Below are 18,743 nucleotides of genomic sequence, written 5' to 3' on the forward strand. Positions count from 1 at the left end.
CTAGGACAGGTCACTCAAAACTTGAATGATTTCAGAAATTAGCTGAACTGAGGCACTGCTGGGCAAGCCCTGGTGACAGCTGGCTTTATGTGGGAGGACTAAATGACATCCTGAGGTCCCTCCCCAGCCAGCCTTTCTCTGGTTCTGCTGTTGGGTATCTGACAGTGATACCACCTTTTATTTTCTGTGAGAAAATAAAAGAATTAATGCCGTGTTTGATGCCAGGTCTGACTTATTCAGATAAGAACAGTAGCTGTGCTATCAGTCTGTATCTTCATTTGACAAGAACTGTGGTTGAGGCTGCATGGACAAGCTGTGGCAGGAAGAGAGATTTTAGAGCAGTGGCAAATACACAAGTTTCATTTAAATGAATTTTTAGGTTATTTCTTTTTTTTTTAGTATCTTGAACATTGAGCTGTGCTTTTGTCCAAATCTGTCATCCTCCTCAAAATCACAATATACTGCTTAAAGGGTCTTTTCTGCACCTGGAGCCTGGCTGGACACATCTGCACTTGCTCTTCATGCTGGATGCAATAAATGGTTCTGCCTGGGCAGTTTTAACCCTGCTCCTGCTTTCTCTCAGTTGGATTCTCTGACATCCTTCTACAACCACAAATACTCTTCTTAATTAATAGCTGTTTTTTTGCTGGTTAAACCTGGAGTTTTTTGCTTGCCAGCCTCCAGATTTACATTCCATTCCTGGAGGAGCCAGAAAATAGATTCCTGAAGTGAGATCCTCGAGGAGCTGGATACATCAGCTATCCCTCTGCAGTGCGTGGGTGATGCAGGCCCTGGGCCTTCATTTCCTGTCTGACAGGAGATGGTAATGAAAAGACATCCTTTCCTTAATCCCTTTTTTGTAACCTTTTAGCAGATGGGATCTGTCTTCCCACTCTGCTCTGGATCCCAAGTCTCACTGCTATTTGTTGTTCCAGATCGACTGTGCAGAGCTGGGCTCCGCCTGTGTTCCACGTTCATCTGCACAAAATGCAGCTGTTGCCTTCCTCCCTCAGGAGAGTTCAGGGTGTTCCCCTGTCCCATTTGGACACCACCAGGTTGCCAGCTGGGGCATCTACTTGCAAAGTGCTACTTCTGCTCGCATTTTTGGGGAGAAAACCTAATTCCAGTCAGATAAGGGGAGTGCAACCCTCTTATCTGGAGAGCAGAATTTTGCAACAGCGTTCAGTTCCCATCAGCGGGAAGGATTCCTGTTTCCCTTTCTAGAAAACAGAGGATTCCTGTTTCCCTTTCTGGAAAAGCAAACACTGGCTTGCCTGGATAACAACACCCAGTTTGTTCCCGGGGGCACCCAGAGCTGGTGTGAGGTGCTGGCTGTGCCTGTGCTGATGAATATGAGCAGCAGAGCTCTGCCCACAGCCTTTTAATGCGAGTGACATCAAAGGCAAAGCCCTGCCTGCTGCCGGGGGGGACCCACAATGCAGCTCGAGCCGGCCGTGGAGCAGCTCCAGGCCCGCTGGCATCACCGCCCTGCAGCCAGCCACCCTCCATTGTCAGCCCTGGGGGGCCAGCCCTGCATGGGGACACGGGCACGGGCCCAGGCCTGCCTTTAGGGGCTGTCCCCGGGGCTGGCTGCAGGAGGGGTGACACCTGGGGGCTCAGGTGGGCAGCAGGGCGCTGAGCCCCCGGCAGTGGGGGGAGATGAGCTCGCAGGATGAGCAGCTCCCAGCAGCAGCAGCAGCAGCAGCAGCAGCCCCCGAGGCAGCAGCGGCCGATGAGGGCATGACCTGGTGGTACAGGTGGCTCTGCAGGATTGCCGGGGTCATCGGGGGCATGTGTGAGTATCCCCTCCCCTCTGTGTGCCCCCTCCTGCATGACAGAGCTCCTGTTGGGGCCCTGACCCCATTTTGGGGTCCTGACCCCATTTTGGGGGTCATGTTGGCTGTGCCACGAAGGGTTTTTGGGTTGATGGTTTGGTGACAGCTCTGGGAGCTGGTTTGCTGTGTTTGGGGCAGAAGGGAGAGTGGTGGCTGTGCCTGCAGCAGGGTGGGTTCAGCTGCCTACCAGGGATGTGCTCTGTGCCCACTGAGCCCACCAGGGATGTGCTCTGTGCTCACTGAGCCCACCAGGGATGTGCTCTGTGCCCACTGAGCCCACCAGGGATGTACTCTGTGCCCACTGAGCCCACCAGGGATGTGCTCTGAACCCACCAGGGATGTGCTCTGTGCTCACTGAGCCCATGAGGGATGTGCTCTGTGCCCGCTGAGCCCACCAGGGATGTGCTCTGTGCCCACTGAGCCCACCAGGGATGTGCTCTGTGCCCACTGAGCCCACCAGGGATGTGCTCTGTGCCCACTGAGCCCACCAGGGATGTGCCCTGTGCCCACTGAGCCCACCAGGGATGTGCTCTGAACCCACCAGGGATGTGCCCTGTGCCCACTGAGCCCACCAGGGATGTGCTCTGTGCCCACTGAGCCCACCAGGGATGTGCTCTGTGCTCACTGGGCCTGCTGAACTTTGGCACCCACAGCGGGGACGTCACAGGGCAATCTGCAAATCCCTGAGGTTCTTCTTGGCTGTGGCACTCCCTGGCAGTGATGGGAACAGCAGCTGAGCCCTAGTGCCTGGCAGGCAATTTAGATGGTTTTACTATGAGCACCAAGCTCATGGGGGTCAGGTCAGGGCTGGAAGAATGGCCACAGGGTTTGGTTTATCCTTTTTGGCTTTTAGGTGTTTATATGTTCCTACAACTTGTTTTTTTTCCCCCCATCCTGACTGTCAGAGCATGTTTCCCATTGCTCCTGTTGCTGATTGCAGAAGGCCTGCCCGTGGGTTTTACTGAAGGTGAAGAATGGTTTTGGTTTGTGCTGTGTGCTTTTAAGGGCTTTGGTAGGACACAGGGAACGGAGCTGCAGACGCAGAGTGAGTTGGCTGAGCTCAGAATTACCTGCTGCTGAAAAAAATTTTCCCAGGGAAAGAGTCTCAGCAACTTTGCCAGAAATCAGCCTGTCCTGGAGTGCTGTTTTGCTACATTCTGTGGAGAGATTAATAGCTCTTAAAAGCAGGAGGGACTGTTATGACCGCTTAGTCTGATCTCCTGCAGAGCACAGGATGGAGAATTTCTCCTGCTTCAGGTCCACGACTTCAAGTTAAACAAGAAGGTTTCTCAGCCAGTGCAATTAGCCCTGATTTATTCCATCAGTTGGAGCTTTGTGTCTGATCACCCTCTCCCCCTGCCTGCCCCTTCCCGTGCCTGCCTTTTGCTTCGGGGCTGGGCTGCACAACCCCATGATGGTTTTGGAGCTGACATTTGCACCCTGTGGTATCACTGGGCAATCTCCTGAAAGCCCTTTTTGGCCAGGCTGGTAAAACATGTGCTGCTCTCACCATTCCATGTGCTAGGTGCTGAAATGCTGGAGGTGTGACAGGATTTGGTGGGACTGCTCTGAACACCCCGTGCCCTGCCGGAGGCCCCCGCGCTCCTGGCCCGGCCAGCAGCCAGGAGACCCAGCTGGGAAGTGTCTGTGGAGCAGGTCCCAGGTGGGGGTTCAGAGGAGCAGCTTCTTTCCCACGGGCTGTGGCTGTAGCAGGAGCCTCAGCACTTTCCCTGCAGTTTTATCCCATGCAGAGCTCAGGGTGATGTGGATGGAGGGTGAAGAGCTGGTAGGTCATGCTGGTGGCACTGCCAGCCTCGTGCTATAGCAGCTTATGAGTGGCTTGAAAGTGCAAATTTCTTCTTTTCCCTCTCTTTTTGTTTCAAAGCAGCTGAATTATACTTGGATTATTTTCCCAACCTTTTGTTCACAGCTCTGCGACCTCGTGGCTTGTTTTTACAGGAAAGATGAGAGTTTTATGTCTTTGGGTGAGTCTGGGAGAAGCTTTTGGAAGAAGAGCCAGGTTCTTAACAGGGTTTGCCAAAGATTTGGGGAGTGACAGCTGGCTCTGGAGCCCTGTCTCTTTATCAGGCAGAGAATGAGGCACAAACTCTCCTTATGAACAGGGAAAAGGGGAATTGTGGAAAAAACAACCAGTGCCCCGTGCTACCAACACTCCTCTTCAAAATGCTGCTTGTTCAGCATCACCTTGTTGAAGGTGGATGGTTTGGAAAAGAGGTGATGAATAAACCAGCAAGGCTGGAGTTTGCTGTTGTTCTCAGAGCTTGCTGTGAAAGAACAGAACTAATTTATAAGTTTTGTGAGCAACTGGATTGTAATGCTGCTGCAGGGCTGGATTATTTCTAACAGAAGGAAAAATTCCCTCAGAAAGGAAGAGAAACTTTGTAAGTGGAGGTGAGACCAGCAGACAACATCTGCCACATGCAAACACCTGCAGCCACAGCTTGCTTCAGCCAGAAAAATCCAAGGGCTGGAGCAAGAACCAGACAGACAAGGTTCAGGATCCCTTTCTGGCTCCTGCACATGCTGGCTTGGTGACCTTGGCCAAGTCCCTTCTCTCCTTGTGTTCCTGTTTGTAATGGGACAAGGAGAGTCTGTGGCTTTTGTAAAACACTCTAGGAGCAAAAATAGGCTTGTGTTGAGGACAGTGACCAGCTGCTGGAAATGAATAGAGCCATTGTAGGGAAGGGTGTCCTTCCCCCCTCATTTTAGCTCCCAGTTATTTGTGCTTCCTCAGGGATTCGAGATGGGACAGCAGTTAAACAAATGGCAGAACTGTCTGTCTCCCATAGCTTACGTGCCACTGAGCATTATCTGTGTTTTAACCCTGTTGTGAGGCCTCTGATTGAAAAGAAAATATTTTAAAAAGAAAATTTTGGCTTGGCATGGGTGGGATCAGCTCCTGCCCTGGTGGGACAAGGATGTACCAGGCTGTGTGGGACCAGCAGCTCTGCAAAGGAGACCCAAGGTCACTGAGTTGTTCTGTGGCTGTTGGCAGCAGCTCTGGGGGCAGTGCTCCTGTGATCCCAAACCTTTGACTCCTTTCCTGCTGCTCCTGCTGACGTGGGGCTTGCTCAGCTCTGCTTCCTGGGTCATTAGTCCTCTGGCAACCAGGCTGGTTGCTGAGCCAGGAGTGCTGCAGGGCTGTTTTGGAGTGTTTGGGGACAAAACCAAACCAGAAACCTGGCCAAACAACCCCTGGTTGGTTTGATTAGGGAAAAAAACTTGCTTGGAAAAGAACATTCTGCTTCCCTTGGTTTGTTGTGTGGTGGAGACCTGCTGGGAACTGCCCAGGACTTCTGTGCTCTGCTATAGGGTCCTGCCCCGGCCCTTGCTGTGTTTTGGGATAACTGAGAGGTTTTGCTGCTCTGCTAATTATAAAATGCCAGAAAATCACTCAGCATTATTGTCAGGAATGTCCTTTCCTGGGGGACAACGAGTGCCACAAGCCTGGGATGCTTCCCCTGAGCTCCTCTGCCATCAGCATCCAAGGGTTTGGTGATCACAGGGAATTGGGACCCCCAGGTTTGGGCCCTGCTCTCCATGCTGCCCACAGCTCCCAGGACTCCTGTTTGCCATTCCTCCCCTCCAGCTGTTTGCACCTGTGACCATGAACAGATCACCTCAGTTTGACCATGAACAGCACCGCACCCGTGCCTCAGTTTCCCCTGCAGTGTGGGGACAGTGACAGTGGAACCTGTGGGATGGGAGGGTGAGAAGTGCCCTTGGAGCACAGATATTAGCACATCCTCTGGAATATCCCCTCTGCTAGCTGATCTTGTTCTTGCAGGACTCTCCAAAAGATTTTGGGTCCTTTGCAGTTAGTTCTAGGAAGTGTTAAAAAATAATGGTTTTTGGTATTTCCTAATACCAGGAGGTCATTTGCTCATGGGATGACCTTCAATCTGTCCTGTCACTGCCTGGTAAACAAGGATAACTATTTTTAAAGGAACTTTGAGGATTCAGCAGCGACTGCTTAAAAGAAACCTTGCAAGCATGTGCCAGGCTTTTGAAGGTCAGGGCTGCTCACAGCAGCTCTGCTCAGGGATCCCTTCAGCAGACACCCAAATTTCTCAATCCAGGGCTGGTCTCATCCTCAGAGAGGGGCTGTGCTGCTCTCCATCATCCCCTTTAAAGGCTATAGAATCCATTTTGCAGTGTGATGATGTTTGCTGAGGTGTGTCTCCTGCCCTCCCAGCTGGGCTCGAGTTCCTGGTGCCAGCTCTGGCCCTGGCAGAGGGAAGGGCCCATATCAGGTGCCAGGAACACTCTGCAAGTTTAATGAGGCAGCAGAGAGGTGGGTGCAGCTCAGCTCAGTCACTGCTGCCTGGTTCCTCTCCCTGAGTTACAGAGCCAGGAGCACTGGGGTTATTTTGGGCTTTATTCTCTTCCTTTTGTATTAGCAGAGACCTTGGCTCTTTTCTGGTGGAGCTCCACAGAACCAGCAGTGAGTGGCAGAGCTGGGTTCACCTCTGCTGTATTTGTTATTTTTCTGTGTGCAAGCCATGTTTCTGCTGAACTTGCCCTGTGCTGCTCAGAGCTGGAACCTGCTGGCACTGCTTGTCTACCTTGGCACATAAAATCCAGGTGCACATCCTGGACTCCATGTGGAAGAAAATGTTGTTCTACACAAGGGAAATAATTGTTGGAACAGCACTCAAAGCAAAAGGATACCAGAGGAGGGCTCTTCCCTGCATTCAGGCTCCTTTTGGGCCACCAGACCTTTCCACCCACCACCCAGTGCCTACAGGTGCTGGCCAAGGGCATTCAGGGTCATGGTGGTCACTGAAAACCTCTTTCTTTCCAGCCTGTGCCTTTGCTGGTCTCTGGAACTGTGTCACCATCAACCCCCTGAACATTGCAGCTGGCGTGTGGATGATGTGAGCAGGGTTTATTTTTCTTTTCCTGCTGGGAGGGAGGCATCGTTAACCAGACCCCAGTGAGGGGGCAAAGCTGCCCAGCTTGGGCAGTGGATGGGGGTGAAACATCCACCAGGCTCTGGGAATTGCCAGGCAGGTTGAGATGTTAGGTTTATTCTGTTTATATTTTTTCTTGATGCATTTTTAGGTAAATACCGAGATACCCTTGTCCAAAATCAATCTGGGGCAGCAGGGCTTGGAAATTTGGAAATTATCAAGAACTGAGGGGGGAGCAGAGCAGGGCCCGGCCTCACCATTCCCTCCACCTGCACGGAGCATGGAATATCTGCTCTCTGTGGGCCTGGGGGGCACTGCTGACCCAAACTCTGGTGCCTAAAAGCAGGATTAACTCTGGTTTGCTCTCTCAGGAGAGCAAATACCGAGATACCCTTGTCCAAAATCAATCTAGGGCAGCAGGGCTGGGAAATTTGGAAATCATCAAGAACTGAGGGGGGAGCAGAGCAGGGCCCGGCCTCACCATTCCCTCCACTGCACGGAGCATGGAATATCTGCTCTCTGTGGGCCTGGGGGGCATTGCTGACCCAGACTATGGTGCCTAAAAACAGGATTAACTATGGTTTGCTCTCTCAGGAGAGCAAATACCAAGATACCCTTGTCCAAAATCAATCTGGGGCAGCAGGGTTTGGAAATTTGGAAATCATCAAGAACTGAGGGGGGAGCAGAGCGAGGCCCAACCTCACCATCCCCTCCACCTGCACGGAGCATGGAATATCTGCTCTCTGTGGGCCTGGGGGGCATTGCTGACCCAGACTCTGGTGCCTAAAAGCAGGATTAACTCTGGTTTGCTCTCTCTGGAGGCTCAACGCCTTTGTGCTGTTCCTGTGTGAGGCCCCTTTCTGCTGCCAGTTCATCGAGTTCGCCAACGCCGTGGCCGCCAGGGCCGACCGGCTGCGGGCCTGGCAGAAAGCAGCTTTCTACTGCGGGTGAGGATGCTCCTGGGGGTTCATGGTGGGCACACCCCGGGCAAAGAACACCCCTGCAGCCCGTGGGCAGCGGGGCCCTGCTCTGAGGGCTGCCCCTGTCTTGCAGCATGGCCGTGTTCCCTGTCATGCTCAGCCTGACGCTGACCACGCTCCTGGGCAACGCCATCGCCTTCGCCACCGGCGTGCTCTACGGAATGTCGGCCCTGGGAAAGAAGTAAGAGAGGTTCAGGTGCTCGTGTGGAGGGCAGGGAAAGGGGGAGATGGAGCTCCAGAGCTGCCCCATCTGCCTCCCTAAGGCTCTGCTTTGCTCGTGCACAAACCGTGCTGAGGTGTGAGTGTGGATCATTCCACACTCTCCCTCATCGCAGAGAAAATCTCCCTCACCTCAGGGCCCTGTGAGGGGAGGTCCTGGGGGCTGAAGCTCTGGGTTTTGGGAGTTCTGAGGGTCCCACCCTTCTGCCCTGTGAGGGAAGGTGCTGGGGGCTGCTGAAGCTCTGAGTTTTGGGAGTTCTGAGGGTCCCACCCTTCTGCCCTGTGAGGGAAGGTGCTGGGGGCTGCTGAAGCTCTGAGTTTTGGGAGTTCTGAGGGTCCCACTCTTCTGTCTGCAGCTGTTGGGTGGATGGGCCCAGCTTTGGGGGTTGGGGAGGGCCAGCAAGTGTGGTTTGACCCCTGGAACCCCTTGGCACGGAGAGGCAGGCCCAGCTGGGACAGTCCCTGCCATGCCCACGCTGTCCCTTGTCCCCACAGGGGAGATGCCATCTCCTACGCCCGCATCCACCAGCAGCAGAAGCAGATGGATGAAGAGAAGCTCACGGGGAGCCTGGAGGGACAGGCTCTCTGAAGGACACGAGCTCTGGGTGGCATCTCCTGGACATGGTGAAGATGTGGAAATCTCCTCAGCCCTTCCCTCTTCCTCTCCGCTCCCTGCTACACCACGATTTCCCTGGACACTGCAGCAAGTGGAAATCTCAGGGGCTGGGGCAGGCTGTGTCCTCTCCTCACACCAGCAGTCAGACCTCAGCACGTCGCTCCTTCTCTCCTCAACCCTCAACACAAGCATTGCCCCTGTTTTTTAATATTTTCTTTCCTTTTCACTGCAGAGGTGCTGGCTCTCTGAGTGCTGCTTTCACAACCTTTTATTGTTTTTTTTTTTGACTGCCCTCTGGATGGGTGAGGAGGGACAGAGGACCTGCCAGTGCAGGTTCCATGTGTTAGGAACATTCCCTGGGGTGGCCCTTCCCAGGTACAACACCTAAAACCCCCTGGTGCTTAACCTTAGTCTTCTTCCACTGTTTTAATTATGGGACCAAGCACTGGAGGCATCGGTGCATGGGAAAGGATTTCCAGGAAAAATCCATCTAAAGATAAAACCCATCTCTTCAAGGGAGCTGCCAGAGCTGCTGGGCAGATCCTGGGACCTCCAAAGCACAGTCCCTGCTTCCTCTGGATACAGCTACAGTCAGTGACTGCCATTTACTTGAATTATGAAAATTAATTACTTTGTCTTAATAAGGGCACTTTCCTTAAGCTTCACTCTTTTATTGGGGCAGAAGGGAAACAATATTTGCTGTACCTCAGCTGAGAAGGATGTTGTTTCTTGAGCCAAGTGGGATTTTTTGCTGGTGTGAGGGTCAGGAGCAGGAGCATTCCTGCCTCGTGAGCCTGGGACTCTGCATCCCTCTGTGAAGGGACCCGCTCTGCTTGCCTGGTCTTTGGCATTGTGGTTTTTTGCATCAATCCTGAGCTGGTTTTGTGTGGGAAGGTGGCACAACTTCCCTGTACAAACAGAGAGGAGGCTGCACCATTTCAGTGTGGACAGCTGGGATGTTTTACTTTGCTATTCCAGGCTGTTTCTGTGGTTTTCACATTGTATTTTCTGTTTGCTTTGTACCATGCAGTACAAAACTGCTCACTAAGTCCAGATCCCCCTCCTCTCACCCCAGTTTGTCCTGGGGATTTTAATTTATTTGATTTTTATATGGTTGCTTTTTGTTTTGATTAGGAAAAAGGGGAATAATTTATTTCTAGTTATTTAAGTACTTTGATGGGACTCATTTTCTCTGGACATAAGAGAAAGGAGTGCTCTGTTTCCTGTCCTTCACAGGGCTGCCTCATTTCACCAGGGGTCTCTGAACCCAGGGACAGCCCTGGCTGCTGCAAAATCCAATTTCAGCCTTCAGAGGGTTTCTCAGACTCTTCAAAAAAGGTGTGTTGTCCTTTGACCCCTTTGTCTTGTTCTGGGCCACAAGCTTGACAAACTGTGTTTTCCCCCTCTTCTGGGAGAGAGAAGGGAAGAAAACTGGACTGTAACTGCTGGATTGGGACAGCCACCAGCACTGTGTGTCCCTGTTTGAATCCTTGGGTTTGTGCTGTGCTCTGAGAAATGCTGCTGGAGCCTGAGTGCTGTCTGTCTGTCTGTCAGAGGGGTCTGTCCATGCTGAAAACTCTCCTTAAACCCTGCCCTTCCTCAAGCTGCTGGCTCCTGTGAGCTGCTGCTTCTTCCCTGGAGCTCAGGAGCTGTTAGAATTCCCACCAGCCAGGATTTCCTGGATGTGGGCACCCTTTTTGTGCAAAGCCCCTTTCCCCCCACCTTTGAAGTGGGATTGCTCCCACACCCCTTGTCTGGGATGCAGAGCAGGCACCACCAGCCTGGGTTTTTTCCCTAAAGTAAGTTTTTTCCCCTCAATGCTGTGGTGGTTTGGAGCTCCCAGCCCCTGGCTGATCCCTGGTGCTGGATGCAATTCAGGGGCCATGCAGGAGGAATGGGGGCTCCTCCAGAGGGAAAAACCTCTGGGTGCTGCAAGGGCAGAATCCTGCCTCAGGAGTGGGCACAGGCTTTGATTTCAGGGGGGTGTGGGGAGTTCTGTAGTGTTTAGTAGAGGAATGTTGCAGACTGATGCATGTCAATGGTAGTGCCAGCTTTGCTCTGTGAGTAGTTCTGCAGTAGCTTTAGTGTCAGGAGGCCAAAGGCAAAGCAGAGCTCAGGGGCTGAGACTTCCACGGCGCTCTGAGGGAGCACAGAGCTGGTGGGACCCTCATCTGCCACTCCTCCTGCCATGGTCCCTGGGGCTGGGGCAGGTGGGTGCTGCTCCAGGGCACCTGCAGGGCCCACTCTGCTCCTTGTCACCGAGGCAGAAGCCCCAGCAGTGCTGTCACAGTGTTTGGTGGCAGCAGGGTCTGACCCTGGGGCTGAGGCAAGGGAGGAATCTGCATCAATCTGCCACCATGAGAGGGTGGCAAAGCTCAGCCCCAAACTGAAAATGGGTCTCAGGGACTCCCCTAACAGAGCTGGGCTGGAGCCTTTGGCCACTGTGCTGCCACCACTGGAGATGTCTCAAATCTGTGCTCCAAGGGTGGTGACTCCTGCAGGGGCCTGTCTGGGTGGGAACCCTTGGGAATTTTGGCTGTCTGCTGCAGCAGGAACCAAGCCAGGTGCTGCCAGCACTGCAGACAGGCTTGGTGACAGCACCCTGGCTTGTAAGAGCTGTAGTGACATCAGTGGATGGTCTCACCCCCATGTGGGCCTGTTTGGTGGAGATAGGAAGGAGCTTTAGAGTAGAATAGATCCCAGTAGTTAATGCCAGTGCATGGTGGGTGTTAGTTGTGTTTAGAGGCACCCTCGGGGTGCTTGGAGCTGTGTGAGGACAAATGAAGTTCAAACCCTGCTCTGGAGGTTTCACAGGCTCAACCCAACCCTTGCAGGTGGGTTGGCTGACCCAGAGGGGCTCTGTGGAGCAGGGTCTGCTCTGCAGGCCTTGGAAAGGAGATGATGTGAGGGCTCAGGGGGGTGACACGCTGAGGACAGCGAGCTGGAAGGACCCCTGGGGAGCAGTGGCCGGTCACACAGCAGTCACCAGGGCAGGTTTATGCACTGTGCCACTCTTCCATGCCTCTGTCACTCGTGCATGGTGGCTCTGTGTCCCCTGGGGCTGCCCACGGGGTGTGAAGAGCAGGGCAGAGCTCGCTGCTCCGGGCAGGAGCTGCTTCTGTAACACCCATCGGTTCTCTGTGTGTGCAGTGAATAAAAACACCATTCTACCTCTGGAAAGAGCCACTGTGATTTCTCACACTCCAAATGTTGTAGCAAGAGCCCTGGGACTTGCTGTGCTGGAGGAAGGAGGTCACTCAGAAATTGCTCCTTCAGTGAGGTTCTCTCAGGAGCTGGAGTCCAGCCTCGTTTCCTAGTGGGGCATTTCCTCCTTAGGCTGGGCCCTGGGAAGCTCAATTCATCTCTGTCATTTTTTTCCTCAGGAAAAAACATCCACTGTCTTCAGGGAAGGGTTTCACTGAAGTGAAGATATCAAGAGCTGGTCCATAGCCATGTGAGAAAGAGAATGCTTGAGCACAGGGCTGCCAGAAATCCTGATCTTCAGAAAGTCAGTGGAAACCAGAGGCTCTTGAGACCTCTTGTAGTCAGGCCATGCTTAGAAAAAGTTGTGTTCCAGCCAGGGCTGAACATCTTTCTGGAAAAGGGTCTCAGCAGCAAAGGGTAGGTTTAATACTGAGTGTTTTCTGTGGTATTTTTTTTTGGCCCACTACTCTCCCTCTGTCCTAGGCTGTTTTAAATTAATGTTGTGATAAAGCACATCTCCTCCTAGGTGATTTCTCATCTCCTGCTGCAGGAGATCAGAATGGCAGCTGGCACATCTGGAGGGCTGGCTCAAACATGCTGTTTTACCCCCTGCTTCCTCAGGACAGCAGGCTGAATGTCCCAGGAACAGCCCTCAGGGTGCCAAGTGCATTTCAGGAGCTTGGACAAATGCTTGGGCACATCCTGTCCCAGCTCAGCCTTTGTGCCTCTGCCCTTTTGGGAGGAGTCAGGCTGGACTGAGCAAGGCCATTTGTTCCTCACAGCCATAACCACCTCCTGCAGCTGTGTTTTACCTCGGGTTAGCTCTAAAAAATAATTATAAAAGGTTCTTAATCTTGCAGGACACACAGGACAGGGGTAAGACTGATTTGCCACTAACTATGCAGTTGAAATCTCAAAGTGATGGAGGTGGAGGCACATCCACCTCCCTCTTAGTGTGGTGGGAAGGACCCACCCCAGCACAAAGTGTTGTCAGTACTCACTGTGTCTTTCCCACAGGGAATCACTTGCACTACAGCTGGATGTTTGTCTGTTCCCATTCTTTTGTCCTGGGTTTTCTTTGTGAACTGTATTTGGTCTTATTCATTAGGCTTCTAGTGTAATGTGTGTTTTTAGAGCAATAAAACGTGGCAGCTTTTTATACAAAAGATCTGGCTCTGCCTCTTTCACAGTCCTTGAGTGCCTGAGACTGCTCTGGGGAGCTGCAGGCTGCTGTGGTCCCCTTGCCCCAGTCCTGCTCTGCCTCTCCCATCCCTCCCTTCTCTGCAAATCAAGGCAATGTCTTGCAGTTGGAGGCAAAACTGTTTTATTCTTACAGCTACATGATGAGCTTTTGCCAGAGCAGCTCCAGCTGTAAACTCAGCTCCAGACAAGCCCTCAGACCCTCAGGCTGCTGGGCAAAGGGCAACCACAGTCTCCTGTCCACACTGTTACTCTTCCAGGACACCTTTACCTCCAGCCTGGCCCTGCTGGTGACCTGCTCCCATCCCAAGGGTTGACAGGAGGAGAAGGTAAAGTTCCAGCTGGCAACTTCTACAGCCAGAGCAAGGTGATCATTGCTGCCCCTTCCTCTCCCACAGGGAGCTCCAGCCTCCACTTCCAGCAGCACAAGTTTGCTTTGCCCTCAGCCTGAGCAAGGGCAGCTCCTACCTCAGGAAGGACCTCCTGCCAGTCCTGAAAAAAGCCTCAATCTGCTCCAGGGACCTGCCTTTCGTTTCAGGGACACAGCAGCCAGTGAATAAGATGTTCCCAGCACTGATGACAGCGAAGAACAGGAAGGGCACCTCGAGGCCGAAGGCATTCTGGAAAGTGGAGCAGAAAGCAGCTGTGAGCTGGTGCAGAGAGGGGCTGGGGAGGGGCTGTGGACACCCCCAGGCAGTACCCACCACGACTGGGAGGAAGAACTGGGTCAGGGTGAAGGCTGTCAGCCAGCTCACGAGCACACAGAGGCCTGAGGCGACCCCACGGGCCTTGAGAGGGAGGATCTCCGACATCAGCAGCCAAGTGATGGGGCCCCAGCCCATGGCATAACCTGCAGGGCAGGAGGGGAGGGGGATCAGGCCTTGAAGGTCCCTGAGGAGTGCAGAAGAACCCTGAGCAACCATTGTCCCTCCCATTCATTTGGTCATTTCTCATGCCACCTTTCTTGCTCTTCCAGGGACATCTGCCTTCCTTCCCCCTCCAACCCCAATCTCCTTGCTCCACATCACCCTGCCTTGGATGAGAAACACCCTCCCCTGGCTGGTGGCCAGTCCTGTGCTCTCTGCACCTACCCATGATGAAGAACATGGTTGCCAGGAGGGGGATGAGGGTGATGTAGTTTGTTGGCTCAGCAGGGAGGTTGGCAGAGCTTGCCAGGGTGGTGTTGGCCACAGTGCCATTGTGAGAAGCTGGCTCAAAGTGGATGTAGAGCCCCATGGTCAGGTTGGAGACCAACATGACACCAGCTGTGGAGAGAGGCAGCAGCACAGTGAGAATGAGGGGTGAGTGATCCTCTCCATGCCAAGCTCCTGGGAATGCCCCTGCGGAGGAGCTGAAGCACCACCAAAGGAAAGAGACCTCCCTGCCTCTCTTCCTGAGCCCTGTAGGGCTGAAGTTCCCACTCCTGCACACTTGCAGAGCTCCTGAAAAATCCTTCAATAGGAGCTTCCCTTGGGAAGACAGTGGGAGAAGTGGAGAGAGCCACACCTGATACAAACAGGAGAATCTTCCTGCCAGCTTTGTCCATGGACACAGCAGCGATGGCTACCGCGGACAGACGCACCAGGCCCACCAGAGCTGCATCATACTCTGCTTTCTGCAAAAAAACCCATGGGGAAGCTGAGCTGGGGGAAGGGACAGGTGCCTCCAGCTGCTGATGGCTTGGCCAAGGCTGTGTTCCCAGTAGGAGACTGGAGATGATGAGCCTGAACTCAGAGGAGGAGCAGGGACACAGTGGGGCCAGTCCTGCTCCCTGTCCTCCCTCAGCCTTTTGCAGGGCAGGTCCTTTAAAAAAGGGTTTTATGTCTGTAGGGAAGTGGGAGCATTGAGCAACCCTCAGTGAAGGCCCAGGCAGCCCGAGCAGGAGCTGAAGCCCAGGGCTCACCAGGATGACAGATGTTTTCTTGAATATTGGCTGCAGGTACACGAGGATGCAGGTGACCCCCGAGAGCTGCTGCAGGAACCTCATCAGCCCCGAAATCAGGATGGGCTTGTAAAGGAAGGGGTCCTTGAGCTCAGCACAGGAAACCCGACGGCTCTGGGGGGCACAAAGGCAGAAACACAAAATGAGAACACCTCTGGGAGCCATGTGGCATCCAGAGGGTGGCTCAGGAGTTGCCCAGGGGATGGATTTTGCAGTTCTCATGTTACATTTCCCTGTGTTGATCTTCCTCACCTGCTTCCTCACGCTGTCCTTGATCTGCTCGTACTCCCGGGCATAATCTGTGTCCTGACCCCTCAGCCAGCACAGGGAGCCCAGGGCCTCCTCCTCCCTGCCCTGGGAGAGCAGGAACCGGGGCGAGTTGGGCATGAAGCAGAGCAGGAGGACCATGGCAAGCACCGGCACCTCCCCGGCCACGGCCAGCCAGCGCCAGTCCAGGACCAGCCCTGCCAGAGCAGCACAGTTAGGGGAAAACCACTCAGCAATGGGTGTGCTGGCCTTGCCTGCACCTGGGCACCCCAATGATTTCACTTAATAAACCCAGCAGGAAAAATAGTAATAATAAAAAAAAGTATTTCAAATGTATTCTCTCCTGTTACAGCAGCATTTCCAGCTGTAGGATATGGGGAAATTCCAGCAAATCTGAGAGTATCCAGCAAGATCCTGCTGCAACCAGGGCATGTGCTGGCAGGTGATGCACAGGGATATCATTGTGTGCTGTCCATGAGGCCTGGCAAAACCTCATCAGGACCTGGATCTGTGGGCACAGCGGTGGCCACAGGTCCATGTGGGCTATGGATTCATCCCTCAGAGCACACACACCAGGGCAAGGGGCATGAATGACCTGTCCAGCCCCCTCAGCACAACTGTGGTGGTGGGTACGAGGGGAACAAGCCCTCACCTGCTGAGAAGGTTGTTTATTTTAAGCTCCCCACTCCCTTGCACTGGGACACCACAGAGATACTTACCCAGAGCGTACAGGACGAGGGAGCCCAGCACTGCCATGAGCTGGGGACAGGCACCCAGCATCCCCCTGACCCCCGGGTGGGAGATCTCTGAGATGTAAACCTGCACAGGGACAGCACACGCTTCACAGAGCTGCAGCATCCTCCTGCCACCCGCTGCTCCTGCCCTCTGTGACCAGAGGAAACCCAAATTGCTGGGGAATTGCCCTCTTGGGGTGGGGACCTGATGGGTCCCGCTGCTTCTGGCCAGAGGAGGGGACAGCCTGGCCAGCAGCACCACTTCCCTCCTGCCCCCGGTGTGGGAGAAGTGCTCCAGTGGCTCCGTTACTGGAAAGAGGTGCCCTGCTGTTACTCAACCCCTGCCTTCCCCTCTGTGTGAAACACGAGCCTGCTCTTCGGGAGGAAATAACTGCTGGGAGGAGCAGGGGCTGAGGACCTGCCTTGTCTTTCCTGCGGGCGAGGAAATCCAGCACCAACAGCGGGTACACCCTCCCCAGCCCTGGTGCTGCATCCTCCCCATCCCCGCTCACCCAGACACAGCCCCGGGGCTCTGCTGGTGCCTCCGAAAAGCAGCGGGGTGCCCCAGCATCATCCCCCAGCTCATCCAGGGCACCACAGCACCTGCTGCCCTGCAACCCCCTGCCCATCCACAGCACCCCCTGCCCATCCACAGCACCCGCTGCCCTGCATTCCCCTGCCCATCCACAGCACCTCCTGTTCATCCACAGCACCCCCAGCCCATCTACAGCATCTCCTGCCCTGCAACGCCCTGCCCATCCACAGTACCCCCAGCCCATCCACAGCACCTCCTACCCATCCACAGCACCTCCTACCCATCCACAGCACCTCCTGCCCATCCACAGCACCCCCAGCCCATCCACAGCACCTCCAGCCCATCCACAGCACCCCCAGCCCATCCACAGCACCTTCTGCCCATCCACAGCACCTCCTGCTCATCCACAGCACCTCCTGCCCATCCACAACCCCTCCTGCCCATCCACAGCACCTCCTACCCATCCACAGCACCTCCAGCCCATCCACAGCACCCCCAGCCCATCCACAGCACCTCCAGCCCATCCACAGCACCTCCAGCCCATCCACAGCACCCCCAGCCCATCCACAGCACCAACAGCCCATCCACAGCACCCCCTGCCCATCCACAGCACCTTCTGCCCATCCACAGCACCTCCTGCCCATCCACAGCCCCTCCTGTCCCCCAATCCCCTGGCACGTTACCGGGATGGAGGCGGAGGTCACTCCGCCGGCGTAGCCCGTCAGCACCCGGCCCAGCAGCAGCATCCAGAGGCCCTGGGCTCCTGCCAGCAGCGCGTATCCCAGCGCCGAGGGCAGAGCCGAGAACATGATGCTCAGCTTGCGGCCCAGGCAGTCGTTGAGCAGCATCGTGCTGAGCCCGCCCGCCGCCGCTCCCAGCGTGAACACCGACTGCGGGGCATGAGGAGAGAGGGGCTGGGTGAGCCTGGCATCCCCCCGGCATCCCCATCCTGGCAGAACTAAACCTGCTCCTTACCCTGAACCAGGGCGCTGAGTGAGCCTGGCATCCCCCAGGCACCACCTGGCTCTGCTCCCATCCTGCTCCCCAGCTCCTTATAACCAGGGCACTGTGTGAGCCTGGCACTCCCCGGCTCTGCCCCATCCTGGCAGGGATAATCCTGCTCCTTTTCCCGAACCAGGGCGCTGTGTGAGCCTGGCATCCCCCCCAGGCATCCCTCGGCTCTGCCCCATCCCGCTCCCCTGCTCCTCACCCCGAACCAGGGCGCTGTGTGCTGGTCCAGCCTCAGCGCAGGGCTGGGATGAGCCTCCAGGGCAGGGATGACGGGGGAGGGATAAACCAGGGCGAAGCCGAAGCTGAAGTTGCCCAGGACGGCGGCAAACACAGCCAGGTAGAGCCGCTTGTTGTGGAGGCTCCTGGGGGAGGCACGGAGAGACAGGGACGTGTTGGGTGCCAGCAGAAACACAAACCCTGCTTCCCCCAGCCTCTGCCGAGGCTCTGGTGACACCCACAGAGGGATTTTCCTAGGGAATGGCTCTGCACAGGCCCAGGCTGGTAGGGTTTCTCTGTGTTAGTGCTTCTCTCTGTGCCAGGCAGTTTTCAGGGGGTTCAACAAAGCGAGAAAAGCAGAGGCTGGAGCTGGGTGGCACCACGGACCCAGTGGCAGCCTGTTCATCCCAGCAGAGCGAAGAAAAGGTTCTTTCAAAGCCCCTGTGCCCCCAGCAGGACCCCTTGCCCCCATAAGAGTCACACAAACCTATGGGGCTGCCAAGTGGGCTCATCCAGCCACCCTGGGCAGGATGAGATCCTGTCCCAAAGCAGCTCAGCAGGGGCAGGAATTTGGAACAGCTCTTCCCCCATCTCCCCCCAGCCCACTGCCCTCGGGATGGGAGCCACAGCCCAACCTCTGCCCAGCCTGCTCCTCACCTCAGGTACTCCTTGTCGAGCCTCCTGGCAGTGCCCTCGGGGAAGGTGTGGTACGAGGAGCTCGTTTTCCTCACCAGGGGCTCGCGGTCCCTGCTCTCCATGGCCGTGCAGGGCTCTGCTGCTGCTGCTGCTCTCGGGGCGGATGCTGGGGCTGCCCAGGGGAAGGGGAAGAAGAAGCAGCTGAAAGCGAAAGGGGAGAGGCTGCCTGGCGTTGCCTAATCACAGAAATCTGTGCCTCGTGGGCTTACACCCAGCTGCCCCACAGCAGGAAACTGGGGGGGCCAGAAAACCAGCAGGAGGAGAGCCACGGGGTGACAGTGACAGTGACAGTGATGCCCTGCAGTGTTCACCCTGCCCAGCCCCACAAACACCAACCCCTCCCACTGCAGGGAT

General features: G+C 55.0%; 2 protein-coding genes across 3 annotated transcripts; one reads left to right on the top strand and one right to left on the bottom strand.

The window, feature by feature from the left end:
- The first annotated feature begins 1,330 nt into the window (after positions 1-1,330).
- On the top strand, positions 1,331-12,954 carry CACFD1 (calcium channel flower domain containing 1). Of its 2 annotated transcripts, XM_054646609.2 has the most exons (5): positions 1,331-1,795; positions 6,661-6,733; positions 7,591-7,716; positions 7,823-7,930; positions 8,464-12,954. In XM_054646609.2, exons 1-5 carry the CDS (start codon positions 1,660-1,662, stop codon positions 8,555-8,557), a joined length of 537 nt encoding a protein of 178 aa, XP_054502584.2. In that variant the 5' UTR covers positions 1,331-1,659; the 3' UTR covers positions 8,558-12,954. The 2 variants fall into 2 exon arrangements, with proteins under 2 accessions (XP_054502584.2, XP_077045262.1); XM_077189147.1 differs by lacking the exon at positions 1,331-1,795 and having other exon boundaries at positions 5,510-6,733.
- Positions 12,955-13,089: 135 nt separating this feature from the next.
- Positions 13,090-18,485, bottom strand: SLC2A6 (solute carrier family 2 member 6). Its single transcript, XM_054646452.2, has 10 exons — positions 18,351-18,485; positions 17,677-17,839; positions 17,150-17,356; positions 15,917-16,016; positions 15,183-15,394; positions 14,892-15,044; positions 14,495-14,603; positions 14,080-14,253; positions 13,693-13,838; positions 13,090-13,608 (listed from the first exon to the last, which is right to left on the bottom strand). Exons 1-10 carry the CDS (start codon positions 18,449-18,451, stop codon positions 13,453-13,455), a joined length of 1,521 nt encoding a protein of 506 aa, XP_054502427.1. The 5' UTR covers positions 18,452-18,485; the 3' UTR covers positions 13,090-13,452.
- Positions 18,486-18,743: the final 258 nt, after the last annotated feature.

Source organism: Agelaius phoeniceus, chromosome 21 (assembly GCF_051311805.1).
Source record: "Agelaius phoeniceus isolate bAgePho1 chromosome 21, bAgePho1.hap1, whole genome shotgun sequence".
NCBI classification, from domain to species: Eukaryota; Metazoa; Chordata; class Aves; order Passeriformes; family Icteridae; genus Agelaius; species Agelaius phoeniceus.

What these genes read in the sequence shown, in the direction of transcription:
- CACFD1 (XM_077189147.1), top strand. Translation starts at nt 6,459, where the DNA reads ATGTGGAAGAAAATGTTGTTCTACACAAGGGAAATAATTGTTGGAACA. An exon ending in GCAGCTGGCGTGTGGATGAT is followed by an intron (nt 6,734 to 7,590) that starts GTGAGCAGGGTT and finishes CTCTCTCTGGAG; the next exon opens with GCTCAACGCCTTTGTGCTGT. An exon ending in AAAGCAGCTTTCTACTGCGG is followed by an intron (nt 7,717 to 7,822) that starts GTGAGGATGCTC and finishes CCTGTCTTGCAG; the next exon opens with CATGGCCGTGTTCCCTGTCA.
- SLC2A6 (XM_054646452.2), bottom strand. Translation starts at nt 18,451, where the DNA reads ATGGAGAGCAGGGACCGCGAGCCCCTGGTGAGGAAAACGAGCTCCTCG. An exon ending in CTCGACAAGGAGTACCTGAG is followed by an intron (nt 17,840 to 18,350) that starts GTGAGGAGCAGG and finishes TGCCTCCCCCAG; the next exon opens with GAGCCTCCACAACAAGCGGC. An exon ending in AGTTCTTCCTCCCAGTCGTG is followed by an intron (nt 13,609 to 13,692) that starts GTGGGTACTGCC and finishes TCCACTTTCCAG; the next exon opens with AATGCCTTCGGCCTCGAGGT.